The sequence below is a fragment of the Pan troglodytes genome, chromosome 4 (assembly GCF_028858775.2).
Source record: "Pan troglodytes isolate AG18354 chromosome 4, NHGRI_mPanTro3-v2.0_pri, whole genome shotgun sequence".
NCBI lineage: Eukaryota > Metazoa > Chordata > Mammalia > Primates > Hominidae > Pan > Pan troglodytes.
Window position 1 is genome coordinate 40,436,567 of NC_072402.2, and position 16,336 is coordinate 40,452,902.

At 38.8% G+C, this 16,336-nt stretch overlaps 1 protein-coding gene across 26 annotated transcripts in view; it reads right to left on the reverse strand.

Moving 5' to 3' along the window:
- Positions 1–1,398: 1,398 nt before the first annotated feature.
- POLK (DNA polymerase kappa) overlaps positions 1,399–16,336 on the reverse strand; it is an 89,579-nt gene continuing 74,641 nt past the window's right edge. For 15 of the 26 annotated variants that reach the window (XM_054685031.2, XM_054685020.2, XM_063810356.1 and 12 more), the window contains 6 exons: positions 15,701–15,733; positions 12,340–12,436; positions 8,724–8,895; positions 5,585–6,548; positions 4,972–5,010; positions 2,939–4,827 (listed from right to left, as the gene is read on the reverse strand). In XM_054685031.2, coding sequence (XP_054541006.1) covers positions 4,743–4,827; positions 4,972–5,010; positions 5,585–6,548; positions 8,724–8,895; positions 12,340–12,436; positions 15,701–15,733 — 1,390 coding nt within the window. In that variant the 3' untranslated portion in view covers positions 2,939–4,742. Of the gene's footprint in view, positions 1,565–2,708; positions 2,871–2,938; positions 4,828–4,971; positions 5,015–5,584; positions 6,549–8,723; positions 8,896–12,339; positions 12,437–15,700; positions 15,734–16,336 lie in introns of those variants that run through there. The other 11 variants (XM_001149179.8, XM_016953124.4, XM_063810355.1 and 8 more) reach the window with 3 other exon arrangements.

The following is a 16,336-nucleotide window of genomic DNA, read 5'->3' on the forward strand; positions in this document are numbered from 1 at the left end:
ATGAGCTGTTGGGTACACCTCCCAGACGGGGTGGTGGCCAGGCAGAGGGGCTCCTCACTTCCCAGTAGGGGCGGCCGGGCAGAGGCGCCCCTCACCTCCTGGACGAGGCAGCTGGCCGGGCGGGGGGCTGACCCCCCCCACCTCCCTCCTGGACAGGGCGGCTGGCCGGGCGGGGGGCTGACCCCCCCCCACCTCCCTCCCGGACGGGGCGGCTGGCCGGGCGGGGGGCTGAGCCCCCCACCTCCCTCCCAGACAGGGCGGCTGGCCGGGCGGGGGGGCTGACCCCCCCCCTACCTCCCTCCCGGCCGGGGCGGCTGGCCGGGCAGAGGGGCTCCTCACTTCCCAGTAGGGGCGGCCGGGCAGAGGCGCCCCTCACCTCCCGGAAGGGGTGGCTGGCCGGGCGGGGGGCTGACCCCCCCACCTCCCTCCCGGATGGGGCGGCTGGCCGGGCGGGGGGCTGACCCCCCCACTTCCCTCCCGGACGGGGCGGCTGGCCGGGCAGAGGGGCTCCTCACTTCCCAGCAGGGGCAGCCGGGCAGAGACGCCCCTCACCTCCCGGACGGGGCGGCTGGCCGGGCGGGGGGCTGACCCCCCCACCTCCCTCCCGGATGGGGCGGCTGGCCGGGCGGGGGGCTAAGCCCCCCACCTCCCTCCCGGACGGGGCGGCTGGCCTGGCGGGGGGCTGACCCCCACCTCCCTCCCGGACGGGGTGGCTGCCGGGCGGAGACGCTCCTCACTTCCCAGACGGGGTGGCTGCCGGGTGGAGGGGCTCCTCACTTCTCAGACGGGGCGGCTGCCGGGCGGAAGGGCTCCTCACTTCTCAGGCGGGCGGTTGCCGGGCAGAGGGTCTCCTCACTTCCCAGACGGGGCGGCTGCCGGGCGGAAGGGCTCCTCACTTCTCAGGCGGGCGGTTGCCGGGCGGAGGGTCTCCTCACTTCCCAGACGGGGTGGCTGCCGGGCGGAGGGGCTCCTCACTTCTCAGGCGGGCGGTTGCCAGGCGGAAGGTCTCCTCACTTCTCAGACGGGGCGGCCGGGCAGAGACGCTCCTCACCTCCCAGACGGGGTCGCGGCCTGGCCGAGGCGCTCCTCACATCCCAGACGGGGCGGCGGGGCAGAGGCGCTCCCCACATCTCAGACGATGGGCGGCCGGGCAGAGACGCTCCTCACTTCCTAGATGGGATGGCGGCCGGGAAGAGGCGCTCCTCACTTCCCAGGTGGGATGGCGGCTGGGCAGAGACGCTCCTCGCTTTCCAGACTGGGCAGCCAGGCAGAGGGGCTCCTCACATCCCAGATGATGGGCGGCCAGGCAGAGACGCTCCTCACTTCCCAGACGGGGTGGCGGCTGGGCAGAGGCTGCAATCTCCGCACTTTGGGGGGCCAAGGCAGGCGGCTGGGAGGTGGAGGCCGTAGCGAGCCGAGATCACGCCACTGCACTCCAGCCTGGGCACCATTGAGCACTGAGTTAACGAGACTCCGTCTGCAATCCCGGCACCTCGGGAGACCGAGGCTGGCGGATCACTCGTGGCTAGGAGCTGGAGACCAGTCCGGCCAACACAGTGAAACCCTGTCCCCACCAAAAAAACACGAAAACCAGTCAGGCGTGGCAGCGCGCACCTGCAATCGCAGGCACTCGGCAGGCTGGGGCAGGAGAATCGGGCAGGGAGGCTGCAGCGAGCCGAGATGGCAGCAGTACAGTCCAGCTTTGGCCCGGCATGAGAGGGAGACCGTGGAAAGGAGAAGGAGAGGGAGAGGGAGGGGGAGAGGGAGACGGGAGACGGGAGACGGGAGACGGGAGACGAGAGACGGGAGAGGGAGACGGGAGACGGGAGAGGGAGACGGGAGAGGGAGAGCAACACTTGCTTTTCTTTACAGTTTTATCTCATATATATAACTATATACCTTTAAAACAATATAGTTGTTCAGTTTTTAGTTTTAAACTTTATACAAATGGAATCATGTTGATGGCATCCTTCTGTGATTTGCTTCTTTTGCTCTATGCTATGTCTGTGATATTCATCTATGTTGTGGTTAGCTATTTCCTTCATTTTCACCACTGTGTAGAATTCTACTGTTTCAATATAAATGCCATGGTAGAATTTAACCATTCTACCATTGCTGAATATTTGGTTCATTTCTAACTTTTGGATATTGCACTGCTGCTATGAACATTAAAAAATTTTTTTCTTGGCCACCTTCCTGACTGGGAAGAACTTTCTTGTACATGCTTCCTAGGATACATGTTCATTAGTTTTCCCAAGGCATTGTATTAGTTAGGGTCCTGACAGGGAAAAAAATAACTGTAATGAAAGATAACCTGCAAAGATGTATACTTCAGAGTGCAATTGCTAGGTTTTGAGCATGTTTATCTTTAAATTTACTGAAGGACAAATTTTTCCACAGTGATTGTTTTCAATGTAAGAGCTGACATCATCACCAAAACTTAGTATCATTAGATCATTTCATTTTTGCAAATAAGGTAAAGATGTAATACCTCCTTGTAGTTTTATTTTTTACTTCCCAAATATTAATATGGCTGGGAATATTTTCATGTTTCTTGGTCATCTGGATTTCCTTTCACTTGAAATGCCATATAAAGTCTTTTGTCCAAATTTCTATTGACTGTCTTTTTCTTACTGATTCATAGGGATCATTTATATATTCTGGACACTAGTTTTTCACCAGTTATATATATTGCAAATATGGTGGTTCTTTATATTAGGTTCACTAAGTAGGTGAGATTATGCATGCTTATTACCAGTTCTTGTAGTTTTGCTGTATTTTCTTCAAATGCCCCAAATCAAAATTATAATAAAAAGAAAATGGGTTGGATATAATAGACAAAACAGGTAGTAAAGAATGTGAAGAAAATTCTGGGCAGAGAAAACAAAAGTGAAGGCATAAGAGGGAAGAAGAGTGGAAAAGTAGAAAACCATCTCTATTAGATCAATTAAAGCTTTAAATTTTATTTCAAATGATTAAATATTACTAAATGATAATATTCAACTACATAAATCCTTAAATGAAAATAATTTAGCATTTATTCTAATATTGAAGATAATAAAAATAAACCTAAGGCAAGACAGAAAATAATTCACTATGGTACTATTTACCTTTCAGTACATTAAATCAGTGTTTCATTGAACTTAAATTTGTACATAATTTACATAAGTAAATCACACGATGAAGAACCATAATACTACAACTTTGTATTTGCCATAGTGTATAATAACATCAGTCATGGGATTGGATTGGCATGCTAGCAGGCATTAAGCCTAATTTAAAGAATCTAGTAATTAAAAGTCTAGTTACCACTTTGTCAAAGTCTGTGAGTTCTTAATTAAGCTATTCCTAAAATATTATAATATACAGAATATATATTTAGATCATAAGCTAAAATATGAAACGCAAGGGGAGAGAAAACAAAAATATAAAAGATTTAGCTCCTTAAAGAAGTAACAGAAAATGGCTTCCAACTTCATGTTGCAATTAAATAATAACTATTATTATATTATTGAGACAGAGTCTCACTCTTCAGGCTGGAGTACAGTGGCAAGATCTTGGCTGACTGCAGCTTTGACCTCCCAGGTTCAAGTAGTTCTCCTGCCTCAGCCATCTGAGTAGCTGGGATTACAGGCGTGTGCCACCAAGCCTGGCTAATTTTTTTTTTTTTTTTTAATCGTTTTAGTAGAGACAGGGTCTCACCATGTTGGCGAGGCTGGTCTCAAACTCCTGACCTCAAGTGATCTGCCCACTCGGCCTCCCAAAGGGCTGGCATTACAGGTGTGAGCCATTGTGCCTGGCCTAACTAATTATTTTTTGAGAAGAACTCATTGATAGCACAAAAGTACTTGGAGAAACTACTTAAGCTAACTACTATTAAGCTGTCTTCTTTCACAAATATTAATAAAAATACTGATAGAAATGTAACTAAGATGCATAATGTGTTTTAATACACATTAATCTTTTGAATTACACATTTTCTCTTGAGGATTATAATAAAATGATGGTACAATTTATCCTTCTTTATAGATTTGTGGAAAGTACCAACATAATTGACAAAAAATGAAATACTGCCATTTAAAAGTCCTGTATTAAAATAAAACTACTTTGAATCATCTTAGACTAAATATTTTAAAAACTGATTCAAGTGCTTATTCATAAGATAATGGAATTTTAAATAAGAAAAGCCAAATTAAAAATTATATTTTAGGCAAAAACCATTTTAACACAGATAATACTGTGATATTTATTTTCCTGAAGAAAACCACTTATGCTAGTTACATTAATACTCTTCATAGAACTTAAGATAAATTTTAATTATGAATGCTCATGAAGTATTTAAAGATACTAGGATCAATGCCAACAAAGTAGTTAAGTGCTGAAAAATTCTTATGATAATATAGGCATGTGTGAATCTTTGAGAGCCCTTACAAATGTTTTTATATTCAGTATAAAAATAATAAAAAAATCACCTTTTTATCCCATTCCTAATTTCCCTTTTAAGAATTATCTCTTAACAGGATTGATTTCCAATTGATGTATTATGGAAGTAAAATTCTCATGGTTATAAAAAAGATACACAGAATCAGTATATGTATCTTAGAAAAGCAAACATCATCTGAGGAAGGATTATTGCACTTGCCTTCACTAAATAAATCTGCAAACTTAAATTCAGAAGAACAAATTCATTGATTAAAAAATAACTAGTTTCAATTAAAAATTAATGATAAAATGTTCAATGTTTACTTAAAAAATATATCAAGGGTATGTTTGGGATTGTTTGGTTTTATTTTCTTTGATGTTGAGTACTTTGTCATCAATCCTGGCCTAGAATGAAAAGGAACACACAATTAAAATGCAGGAAGAGATTCTAGAAAATAATTCATTTTTAATATTGATTACTTAATAATTTATAAAATAATTGAATTTTCCTATTGTAGCCAGCTTTATTAAAGCTCAAATTAGCCATACCTTTTTGTTCTTGTTACAGCCTTCTGTACTCCACTTGAGCTACCTTTAGAGGAAAGAAAGTCAAGAAATTCCATAATGAATAATATGAAATAATGAAAAAGTTGTATACAAATTTAAAAAGTTAAAACTTAATTGATTAAAGATAACTTCCTTAGTACTATATAGTTCATATGTAAACACACCAAAAACTATAATTTCTTTGTAATTTACTAATTTTATTAGCATTACACTTAATTTTATTGGTGAAATTTGGGTAGAGTCAGCACTACCAAAAAATAAGTTAACGAGGCTTTCTAGTTATGCAGTTATAGTTAATTTACCACTGTGCCTTCACAGATGTTCTCTGAAGGAATTTGTTTGATTAGATCACTCAGCTCCTTAAACCTTTGAGTTCATTCTGTGCTAAATCAAGATCAAACCAAAGTTTTCCCCAAATTCACAATCTACAGGCTTGAGTTAATTCTAACCTATGGCAATGTAACCAACATTTCCCTAAATGGCGGCATACACAAACTACCCATTTAATAGTATATGTTTCAGATTTAACAACAATCTCATTAATTTTAATAATACATATTCCTAGAAAATCATGCAGTTTAAAACAACTACACACTTACCAGTACTTCTGGAGCTTTCTTTGGGTTGATTAACTGGGTTAAATTTATCCTTTCTTAATTCTTGGATAAAACTTTTATTTAAGCAAACATCCACATGCACATTGAACAGGGTTAGATCTGAAGTCTTTTGTTCTACGTTACAAACAGGACAAACTAGAGCTTGGCCTGTTTTCACTTCACATAAGTAAGGCTGGCGGTATTCTTGTCTACTTAATGATCCAACATCTTCGTTTTCCAATGAAACAGTAGAAGAAGAATTCTGATGACAGTGTTCAATATTAAAATACTTGCTTGGGAGACTAGAACATTCTTCCTTGCTATGCTTATTACTTAAAGCATCTATGCTTTCTGCTTTAGATGAGTTATCTATAGTATCTACTAAAGCTATACAATCTACTGAAGATATTTCTTTAATTTTTGGATGGGCTTCATAATCTTGCTTCTCACAAAGTGAAGAAGCAGGAACATTTTCTTTCTTGTTAACTTTGGTAGCAGAAACATGTGAACACGAGAACATTTTAAAGTTTTCACTGATTGAAGGTCCATCAAGACATTCATCTACATGTTTATTCAAGGCTTCCAGACTGATGCACCCTTGAGTCCTAAAGCAAACAGGACAGGTAAATATCTGACAGTCATCTGAATTCTCTGATATTTCCAAATTCTCATTCATCTTCTTCTTTAAAACTTGGAATGGTTGTGATGTCTGGAAACTTTGTTTATTCACGGCTTCACATTTAAATGTATCTTGGTGACTCCATTTCCTTTCTGATCGTTTTTTATCAAAGAAACTCTTCTTATGAGACATTTCTAGAGGTTTCACAAACTTATCTTTGTCAGTTTTCTCTAATGTACACTCAGTGGCTGACAGGGCTTGGTTTCCAGCCTGTAAAAAGCCAATAATGCTCCTTTGTTGGCGTTTCCTGTCCTCTTCATTGGGAAAACTAGATATCCGAACACCTAAATTAAACCAATCACAATCAATTTCAAATTGAACAAAGCCAATTCACTCACAATGCATAAAAACATTTTGTCTAGTGCTATGACATATACAAAAGGTTGGCTAGAGAGAAACTATAAGTAACATTTCAAAGCTGGTATTATAAGTACAAATTTACCTTCCTTTATAAAAGAATATCATTAAATATTAACTATTTGGAGTTAGTATAATGATGCAGGATTTTAATTCATATGTGACACATAATACCATTAAATTAATACCAGTAACTAACTGGAGTCAACTATACAGACTCTTTAGCTCTTTTTTTTCTAATAGACTTTATTTTTTAGAGGAATTTTAGGTTCACAGCAAAATTGAGCAGAAGGTACAATGAGTTCCCAAAGATCCCCTTTCCCTACACATGCACACCCCTCCACCACCCCAACTATCAACATGTGGCACTAGAGTGGTACATTTGTTACAATCTATAAACCTACACTGCCACAACATTGTCACTCAAAGTCCATAGCTTACATAGGGTTCACCCTTGGAATACATCCTGGGCGCTGGACAAATTTATAATGACGTGTCATTATAGAATCATACGGAATCATTTCATTGCCCTAAAATTCCTGTGTTTTGCCTATTTATCCCTCCTGCCCCTCTTAACTCCTGACAATCAATTATTTTTTATGGTACTCATATTTGCCTTTTCCAGAATCTCATATGGTTGGAATCATACAGTATTTAGCTTTTTCAGACTGGCTTCTTTCACTTAACATTATGCAGTTAAGTTTCATTCGTGTCTTTTCATGAATTGATAATTCATTTATTTTCTGTGCTGAATATTATTCCACTGTCTGTATGTACCACAGTTTACTTATCCATTCACGTACCGAAGGACATCGTGCTTGCTTCAAAGTTTTGGCAATTATGAATTAAGCTTCTATAGATATCTGCTCTTGGGCTTTTTTTTTTTTTTTTTTTTTTTTTTTTCTGAGGTGGAGTTTCACTCTTGTTGCCCAGGCTGGAGTGCAACGGCGTGATCTCAGCTCACTGCAACTTCCCGGGTTCAAGCGATTCTCCTGCCTCAGCCTCTCAAGTAGCTGGGATTACAGGTGCCCGCCACCATGTCCAGCTAATTTTTTGTAGTTTTTGTAGAGATGCGGTTTCACTATGTTGGCCAGGCTGGTCTCGAACTCCTGACCTCAGGCAATCCACCTGCCTTGGCCTCCCAAAGTGTTGAGATTACAGTCGTGAGCCACCGCGCCCAGCCTGGCTCTTTCAATTAACACTTTATTCAGTTGATTTCAGTGTGTGCTATATCTTTCATAAATAAAACTATGGCTAGTGACTCACTCCTTACTAGTAAAATGTGCATTTGGAGTGGTGATCCACATATATACTTTCAACCAGTACACTTTGGAAACATGGCTTGTTACTTTTTACCATGTAGTGGCTGGAGATGTGATTTCACAATGTCACAATCCTTTATCTGTAATTCCAAAATCCAAAAAGTTCTGAAATTTGTAAGCAACAAGTGATACCTGATGACTAAATTAATGTCATCAGTCTTTACAGTCTCTGAATATTTTGTTTTGCTACAGAAATATTAATGTGTTTGAACAGGGGGTGTTGCCCCAGATCCACAAAGAAGTATTACAACATAATATACTCTACATGCACTGAATTTGCTTTCTAAAATCTGAAAAGTTTTGAATTTTGAAACACACCTGGCCACAAGAATTTCATTAAGTTATAAGGAAAATAACAACTTTAATTGACTCTTACTGGAATTAAACTAATGATCATGGCTTCACACATCAGGGTCTAATAACTAAGACAAATGGCAGCAGCAAAGGAAGAACTTCGTAAACAGGTTTAAGAAATAAAATGAAGGCGAGAATACAGGTGCTCATTGAGTTACAGTAGGATTGTATCCAGATAAACCCACTGTAAATTGAAAACATAATAAGTCAATTTACAATACTTTCAATTTATGATGGGTTTATCGGGATGTAACCACCTTGTAAGTCAACAGTGTACTGAAAGCATACAGCTTTCCCACTGTCGCAAAGTTGAAAAATCATTAAGTTGAACCATTGTTAAGTTGGGGGCCCCCTGTATTCCCAAAGTTGATTATTTGGGAAAATCTAGCAGATTTAAGGAAAAACAAAAAAATAAAAAAGTCATACCCATAAGCCTTAATCTCAAGGGATGTGGAAAATCAGCATCAATTTCTGTTTTTAGCAATTCCTTAGCAATGGCAAATATTTCTTCTGCAGTAGAAACAACAGATGAAACTGTAGATGCACGAGTTTTTACTTCAAAATTCACATTCTTCAACTTAATGGTAACAGTTCTACCCTATAACATATACAATATGTTATTTATTTATTTATGAGACAGGGTCTCTCTCTGTTGTCCATACTGGAGTGTGCTGGCACAGCTGTAGCTCACTGCAGCCTTCAACTTCTGGGTTCAAGCAATCCTCTTGCCTCAGCCTCCTGAGTAGCTAAGATTACAAGTGCGTGCCACTACACCAGCTAATTTTTTATTTTTTTGTAGAATCGGAGTCTCACTATGTTACCCAGGCTAGTCTCAAATTCCTGGCCACAAGCGATCCTGGCCTCCCAAAGTGTTGGGATTATAGGCATGAGCTACCGCACCCAACCAGAATACATTATTCTATATGACTTCCTAACTTCTAGAAAAAAGTCATTTACATGTTAGAAAAATTCAGAAAGGTTTACGGACATAAGAATATGGAATTATAACCAATTATTTACAAAACATGGTGATAAACATATCATAAAGAATAAGAGGCCGGCTGCAGTGGCTCACGCCTGTAATCCCAGCATTTTGGGCGGGCGGATCACGAGGTCAGGAGTTCAAGACCAGCCTGGCCAACATGGTGAAACCCTGTCTCTAATAAAAATACAAAAATTAGCTGAGCGTGATGGCAGGCACCTGTAATCCCAGCGACTGGGGAGGCTGAGGCAGGAGAATAGTTTGAAGCCAGGAGGTGGAGGTTGCATTGAGCCGAGATCATACCATTGCACTCCAGCCTGGGTGACAGGGCAAGACTCTGTCTCAGAAAAAAAAAAGAATAATTAAAATACCATTTTAGCCAAAAACGTTTACTTCCCTTTCCAAACATAAGCTAAAATCCCATTTTATTTTGTTTTTGAGATGGGGGTCCCGTTCTATTGCCCAGGCTGGAGTACAGTGGCATGATCGTGGCTCACTGCAGCTTTGACCTCCCAGGCTCATGCTATCCTCCTACCTCAGCCTCCCAAGTAGCTGGGACTACACACTCGTGCCACCATGCCCAGCTAATTTTTACATTTTCTTTGTAGAGACGTGATTTTGCTATGTTGTCCAGGCTGGTCTTGAACTCCTGGGCTCAAGCAATCCTCTGGCCTCAGCTTCCCAATGTGCTGGGATTACAGGCATGAGCCACTATGCCTGACCTAAAATCCCATTTTAGCCAGTAATTTTTATTCCCCTTCCCAACTGAATTTTTTTGTTTTTTTTTGTTGTTGTTGTTTTAGACAGAGTCTCACTCTGTTGCCCAGGCTGGAGTGCAGTGGTGGGATCTTGGCTCACTGCAGCCTCTGCCTCCCGGGTTCAAGTGATTCTCCAGCCTCAGCCTCCAGAGTAGCTGGGATTACAGGTGCCCGCCACCATTTTTAGTAGTGATGGGGTTTCACCATGTTGGCCAGGCTGGTCTCAAACTCCTGACCTCAGGTGATCCCCCTGCCTTGGCCTCCCAAAGAGCTGGGATTACAGGAATGAGCCACCGTGCCTGGCCCCCCAACTGAATTTTTATGAAAGACCATTACAAGAGGGAAAGGTTAAATGATCACTTTTATTTTTACTGAATCTCTTTTGGAGGTTGATTAATTACCTACAAAGGAAGGAAAAAAATCTTTCTAAAAGTGTCTCACTGAAAATGACTTATGAATAGTTCACACTTATTGTGTGCCTTCTGCATTGCCAGATGCTATGCCAAACAATTTAATGTAAGAATTCCCTTTACACTTGGTGTTTTATGAGTGCAGGGTTTCAGTGGAGACAATGAAAAACAGTTCTAGAGATGGGTGGTGGTGATGGTTATAAAACAATATGAACTGTACACTTAAAAATGGTTAAAATGTAAATTTTATGTTATGTATATTTTAGTATCCCCTGGAGGAGGAAGTTAATTCCTGCTCTCTCTCATCTGAGGGTAGTTAGATTTACTGACTTACTTCCAAAGGGAAAAACACTAACTTCACAGTGGAGAAGCCTAGCAAACACTAACCAAGTGATGAAGGTTAATATCAACCATGACATCATGTGGCTATTATATACCCCATGATAGGATGTTATGAGAAGGGCACTTCCTCTTTGTGATACTCTTTCTAAAAATCCATAACCCTGATCTAATCATGAGAAAATCATCAGACAAACCCAGATTGGGCGACATTCTGCAGAATACCTGTATAGTACTACCCAACACTGTCAAGGTCATGAAAAAGAAGGAAAAACTAAGAAACTATCACAGACCAGGAAACTGGAGAGACATGACAGCTAAATGCAATGTAGTCCCCTGGACTGAATTCTGGAAGGCAGAGATGACATTAATGGAAAAATAAGTAAACTCCAAATAAAGTCTGGGGTTGAGTTAATAATTGACAATGTATTAAATGTCAGTTTCTTATTTTTGACAAATGTACTCTGGTAATATGTTAATAATGGAGGAAACCAGGTGAGGAGTATGCTGAAATTCTATTATTTTTGTGACTTTTCTGGAAATCTAAAATGATCATAAAATTAAATGTTTATTTAAATATTTTTTAAAAAGAAAATTTTTTAAATTCAAGATATGATAGAGAAAGATACTCATCAGATATTCCACTCTGTAGTAATTTTTTTTAAAACAAATTTTTTACTGATTAGCATAATAGTTTTACTGATGCATTATATGAACATAGTAAATTATCACATGTACCTCATAGTTTTGATCTTTGTAAAGATCAAATAAGTGTACTTGGGATATCTATCACCTTAAATATTTGTATTTTCTTTATGCTAGAAACATTCAAATTATTCTCTTCTAGCTATTCTGGTATGTAACATAGATTACTGTACACTATAGTCACCTTACTGATCTATTGAACACTAGGTCTTATTTCTTCTATCAAACCAGATATTTGTACCTGTGTAGCAATTTTAAAATACCTTTTTATTACGCTTTGTACTGACTCTACCTCTGGTTTGAGAGTGTTGGGAATACACTAAATATAAATTGTTGTGAGTGAAGATTATAAAATAGCAAGTTCAAAGCCTTACAGGTTTTGTTGTCCTGTGTTAAGCAACCTGGACTACAACCTTGAAACAAAATGCCTATTTTAGAAGGTCATTGTCTAAGTAAGAAAAACATTAAAGGATGATTGGAAAGGCATTTGTAATATGTGAATACAATTCTCTGGAAATCCTTTCTTTTGCCTTATTCTCTAATGCCAGTGTAACTTTGGTTTTAACTTATTCAAATGTACTCCTGAGGTACAGAAGTAAAGTCCTCTGAATTATACTGAACCACTCTATCCTCATAAGGTGCTTCTTCATAGAATCACCTCATCACAGACTCCAGATATGGGTCAGAATTGGATTTGTATCTGACTGTTGGGGATAGGAATACACTATTCTGATGTTTATTAATTTGTATTCATCTTTAAGAAATCTGTAATCTAACTCTAGCTTTTAAGGTAGCATTTTACTATTAAAAAACTTAAAAACTAAGGACACCATATTAAAATAAAGCACCTTAAGTCTTTCTTTCTGTAGATCCTGAGCAAGCTCACTGCAAAGTTCTTGACATAGGCTGTATTGCTCTTCCGCTTTATTTATCTCACTGAATGTCCTAGAAAGACAAGAATAATTTTGGCGCACAAAGTAAACTATAATCCAGGATAATTTGGAAATGGTATGCATGTTTACATGGCTAGCATTAAGTTATATTTTTCTGTATTACAAAATAAAGTTTTCAGATGAACTAAAATTTAATTAAGTAAAAACATCTAAGATCTATATAAATAATGGAAACCCACCTAAACAGGAAAGCTTGATTAGCAAAGAAACAATTTTATGCTCTTGCTCTATTATATCACAAAAAAGATAATTAAAATTACCAACAGATAATGGTAATGCCTCCAGAACTTAAAACAGATTAGGGTATATGTATATATAGACTTTATTACAGAAGATTATCTTAAGAAAGTCCAAATGAGAACATCATTCCAATTACTGCACATGGATTTTATGGATGAGAAACATCTTTAAGTAGATTTAAGGGGTTGGCTCATGGAACCTAGGCAGAGTTGTTTAATAGACAGCTGAAAATAGAAGGCTGATAAGATTAAATGTAGGTATTTTGAATTCATCTGCAAAAAAGTGTTGAAAGAAGTTGACAAGTGATATTAACTTAAAAGAGGATAATACAAAGAGACCAGAATGATGAGTATGGACCCTGAGCAAGTGACTCTTCAGTAAAGAGTCCCCTTTCTACTTCTAACCTTATCCTCAGCTACTCAGTTCTCTTCCCTAGTGGCAACCAATGTGTCAGCTTCTTATTCTTATGAATTCCTTAGAAATATTCCACATATACGGGCGCCTGTAGTGCCAGCTACTCGGGAAGCTGAGGCAGGAGAATGGCGAGAACCCAGGAGGCGGAGCTTGCAGTGAACCGAGATCGCACCACTGCACTCCAGCCTGGGCGACAGAGCGAGACTCCCTCTCAAAAACAAACAAAAAAAAGAAATATTCCACATGTGTGTGTGTGTGTGTGTGTGTGTGTATGTGTGTGTATATATAAAATAAGCAAACAAGAAGACATTTTCCTCTCATTTTTTATATAAACAGTAGAATTTTAGATACATTGTTTAGTACCCTGCTTTTCTCAATTTATCATGGTGAGAGTTCCCCATGAGTAAATGATTTCCTCATTTTTATGCAGCAGCATAATATTCTAATTTAATGATGTAAGGTAATTTAACCAATTCTCTATTCATGGATATTACAGTTTTTTTCTATCATAAAAAATGCAGTGAGTAACCCTGTATATATGTAAAATGACATGTGACTAAATCTGTGGAATTAATTCTTAGTAAAAGAATTATGGCATCAAAGTACATGTGTATCTGTGATTTTGATACATATTATGAAATTTCTTACCTCCTGTGGTAGGCTAGATAATGGTCCCTAAAGATGTCCACATCCTAATCCCTGGAATCTGTGAACCTAGTATCTTACATGACAAAAGGGATTTAGCAGAGGTGATTAAATTCTGACGGACAGAGATTACTCTGGAATGTCCAGCTGTGCCCAACGTAATCCCAAGGGTCCTTATAAGAAGGAGGCAGGAGGGTTAGAGTCAGAGAAAGAAGTTGCTGAGGCTATGAGCCAAAGATTCTGTGGCCTCTAGAAGCTTTTCATAAAGAAATGGACTCTCTCCCAGAGCTTCTAGAAGAAATGGAACTCTACCAACACATTAACTTTAGAACCGCTGACTTTCAGAATGATAGAGAATAAATTTGTTTTGTTTTGAGCCACTAAATTTGTAGAAATTTGTTTTAATAGCAATAAAAAAACCTAATGTACTCCCTCTAAAGTTTACACATTTTTCACTCCTACAGTCTTGCCAATAGAGTATGTTAGAATCTTTGCCAACCTGATTAGTGAAAGAAAGGTATCTGAGAGAACTTTCAATCTGTATTTCTTTAATTATAAATGAAAATGGTAGTAATTTCACTTGTTTTAAGAGCCATTTGTATTTCCTTTTCTGTTAATTATTTAGAACTTTGTTCATTTCTTCTGTTGGCTTACTGTTCCTTTTTATTGACTATGAGTTCTTTCTATATTAGAGAAGTTAGTTAGTTTGTGATATAAATTGCAACCTCCTTTCCCCCAACTTCATACCAAATTTGATGTTATATTGCCCATTTTAAAAAGCCAAGGGGAGAAAGTTTCCAGAAAAAAAAAGTGGAGAACACATTCCTGTACATAAAATAGTTTTCCCAATAGCAGAGAAAATGGCAGAGAAATTTATCAAATATGGCAATACTATTTTGCTTTTGGATTTTTTTTTCTCTCTCTCTCTTTGATTGCTTTCATATGGACCAAAACCTAAAATAGCAATTTTTATCAAAGCCATTTATTATGTTGTCTTGTAAAAGTTATTCAGCTTTTCTGACCACAAATAATATATGTGAAATATGAACACAATCTTGTACTAGGTCAGTGTTTTGTTTTGTCTTGTTTTGATTTTGAGACAGAGTCTCACTCTGTCACCTAGGCTGGAGTGGAGTGAGTGGTGCCATCTCAGCTTACTGCAAACTCCACCTCCTGGGTTCAATTCTCGTGCCTCAGCCACCCAAGTAGCTGGGATTAAAGTTTAAGCGACCACACCGGGCTGATTTTTGTATTTTTAGTAGAGTCAGGGTTTTGCCATGTTGGCCAGGCTGGTCTCGAACTCCTGGCCTCAAGTGATCTGCCCACCTCAGCCTCCCAAAATGCTGGGATTACAGGGGTGAGCCACCTTGCCGGGCCCTAGGTCAGTGTTTCTTAAATGTCTCAGTGGAAACTTGCTGCTTTGAGGAGATAATTGAGGGATGTTTCAAACAATGACTTATTTCCCCAAACGGTAAGCTTCCATCATTATTTCATTTGGTTTTCAAACAGGATTGTAAACCACTAAACTAGACCATCTTTAAGCTCTCTTTTATCAGTAATATTTTACTGTTTGATTAAGCTTCTGCTTAATCACCAATATTGAAAGAATTTTAGGAAGAATTCCCATTGTTACTTCTTAAATTTCCGAAGTAAATACTCAATTGTCCTTATAAACAAGCTAGAAATTAAGATATGAAATTCTAAAATGCTTGGTTTTCACTAGGTAGGATTAAAACCAACATTAAAAAATAGCTGAAGTTAATTTTTGAGATTATAGCAACTGAAAATAATAGTCTTATACTAAGGCATTTATTGCAGGGAGTGTAAACTACTAAAAACTGTTATAGTAATTTGCAAATAGATTTCTTATTTCAGTGATATTTACTAAAAATTAATTCGATATTAGTTTAAAATAACATGAATTATGCACAATTAACAATAAATAATAAAACATTACCTCTCAACGCTCATACTTTTCCTCTCTCCATCCCTTGAAATGAAAAAAAAAAGGTCTTTATTTTTCAAAGACTGAGTTTTTTTTAGTTAACCAAGAGGATTTAACATTATCAATTACCTTTTAGAGCTCTCAAATTTTTTATTAAAATTTATACATCATGAAAAACAGTTTTTTATCTAAAAACAAATCACCAAAGAACATAGATAGGTAAGATGCTAATATGATTATGAATCAAGTCTATATCTATTGAAGAGAACAAACTTGAAAATAGGTAGATATTAGAAATTGCTTCTATTAAAAACCTGACTATCAAAAACCACAACTTATAAAAACAAATAGGAAGTGATAGTGTAATATCTTCCAGTTATAAAATATAATTAAATGTTAAATAATTTAAAATCAGTTATCTAGTTTTTGGTTTAGTATATTAACTTCTTTCTCCCATAGCCTATTCATTATTCATTTATACCACTCTATAATAGAACCTCAGTCAGAATTTGGTACACAGCTATAGGATGAAGATTGGGAATCTGAATCACCTAGTTTGGCTGTATTCTAGCTGCTCTGACAGGATTAGTTAAAACCAAAAAGTTGAAATGACATGTAGAGTACTCATTTTCCAAATATTTAGTGAAC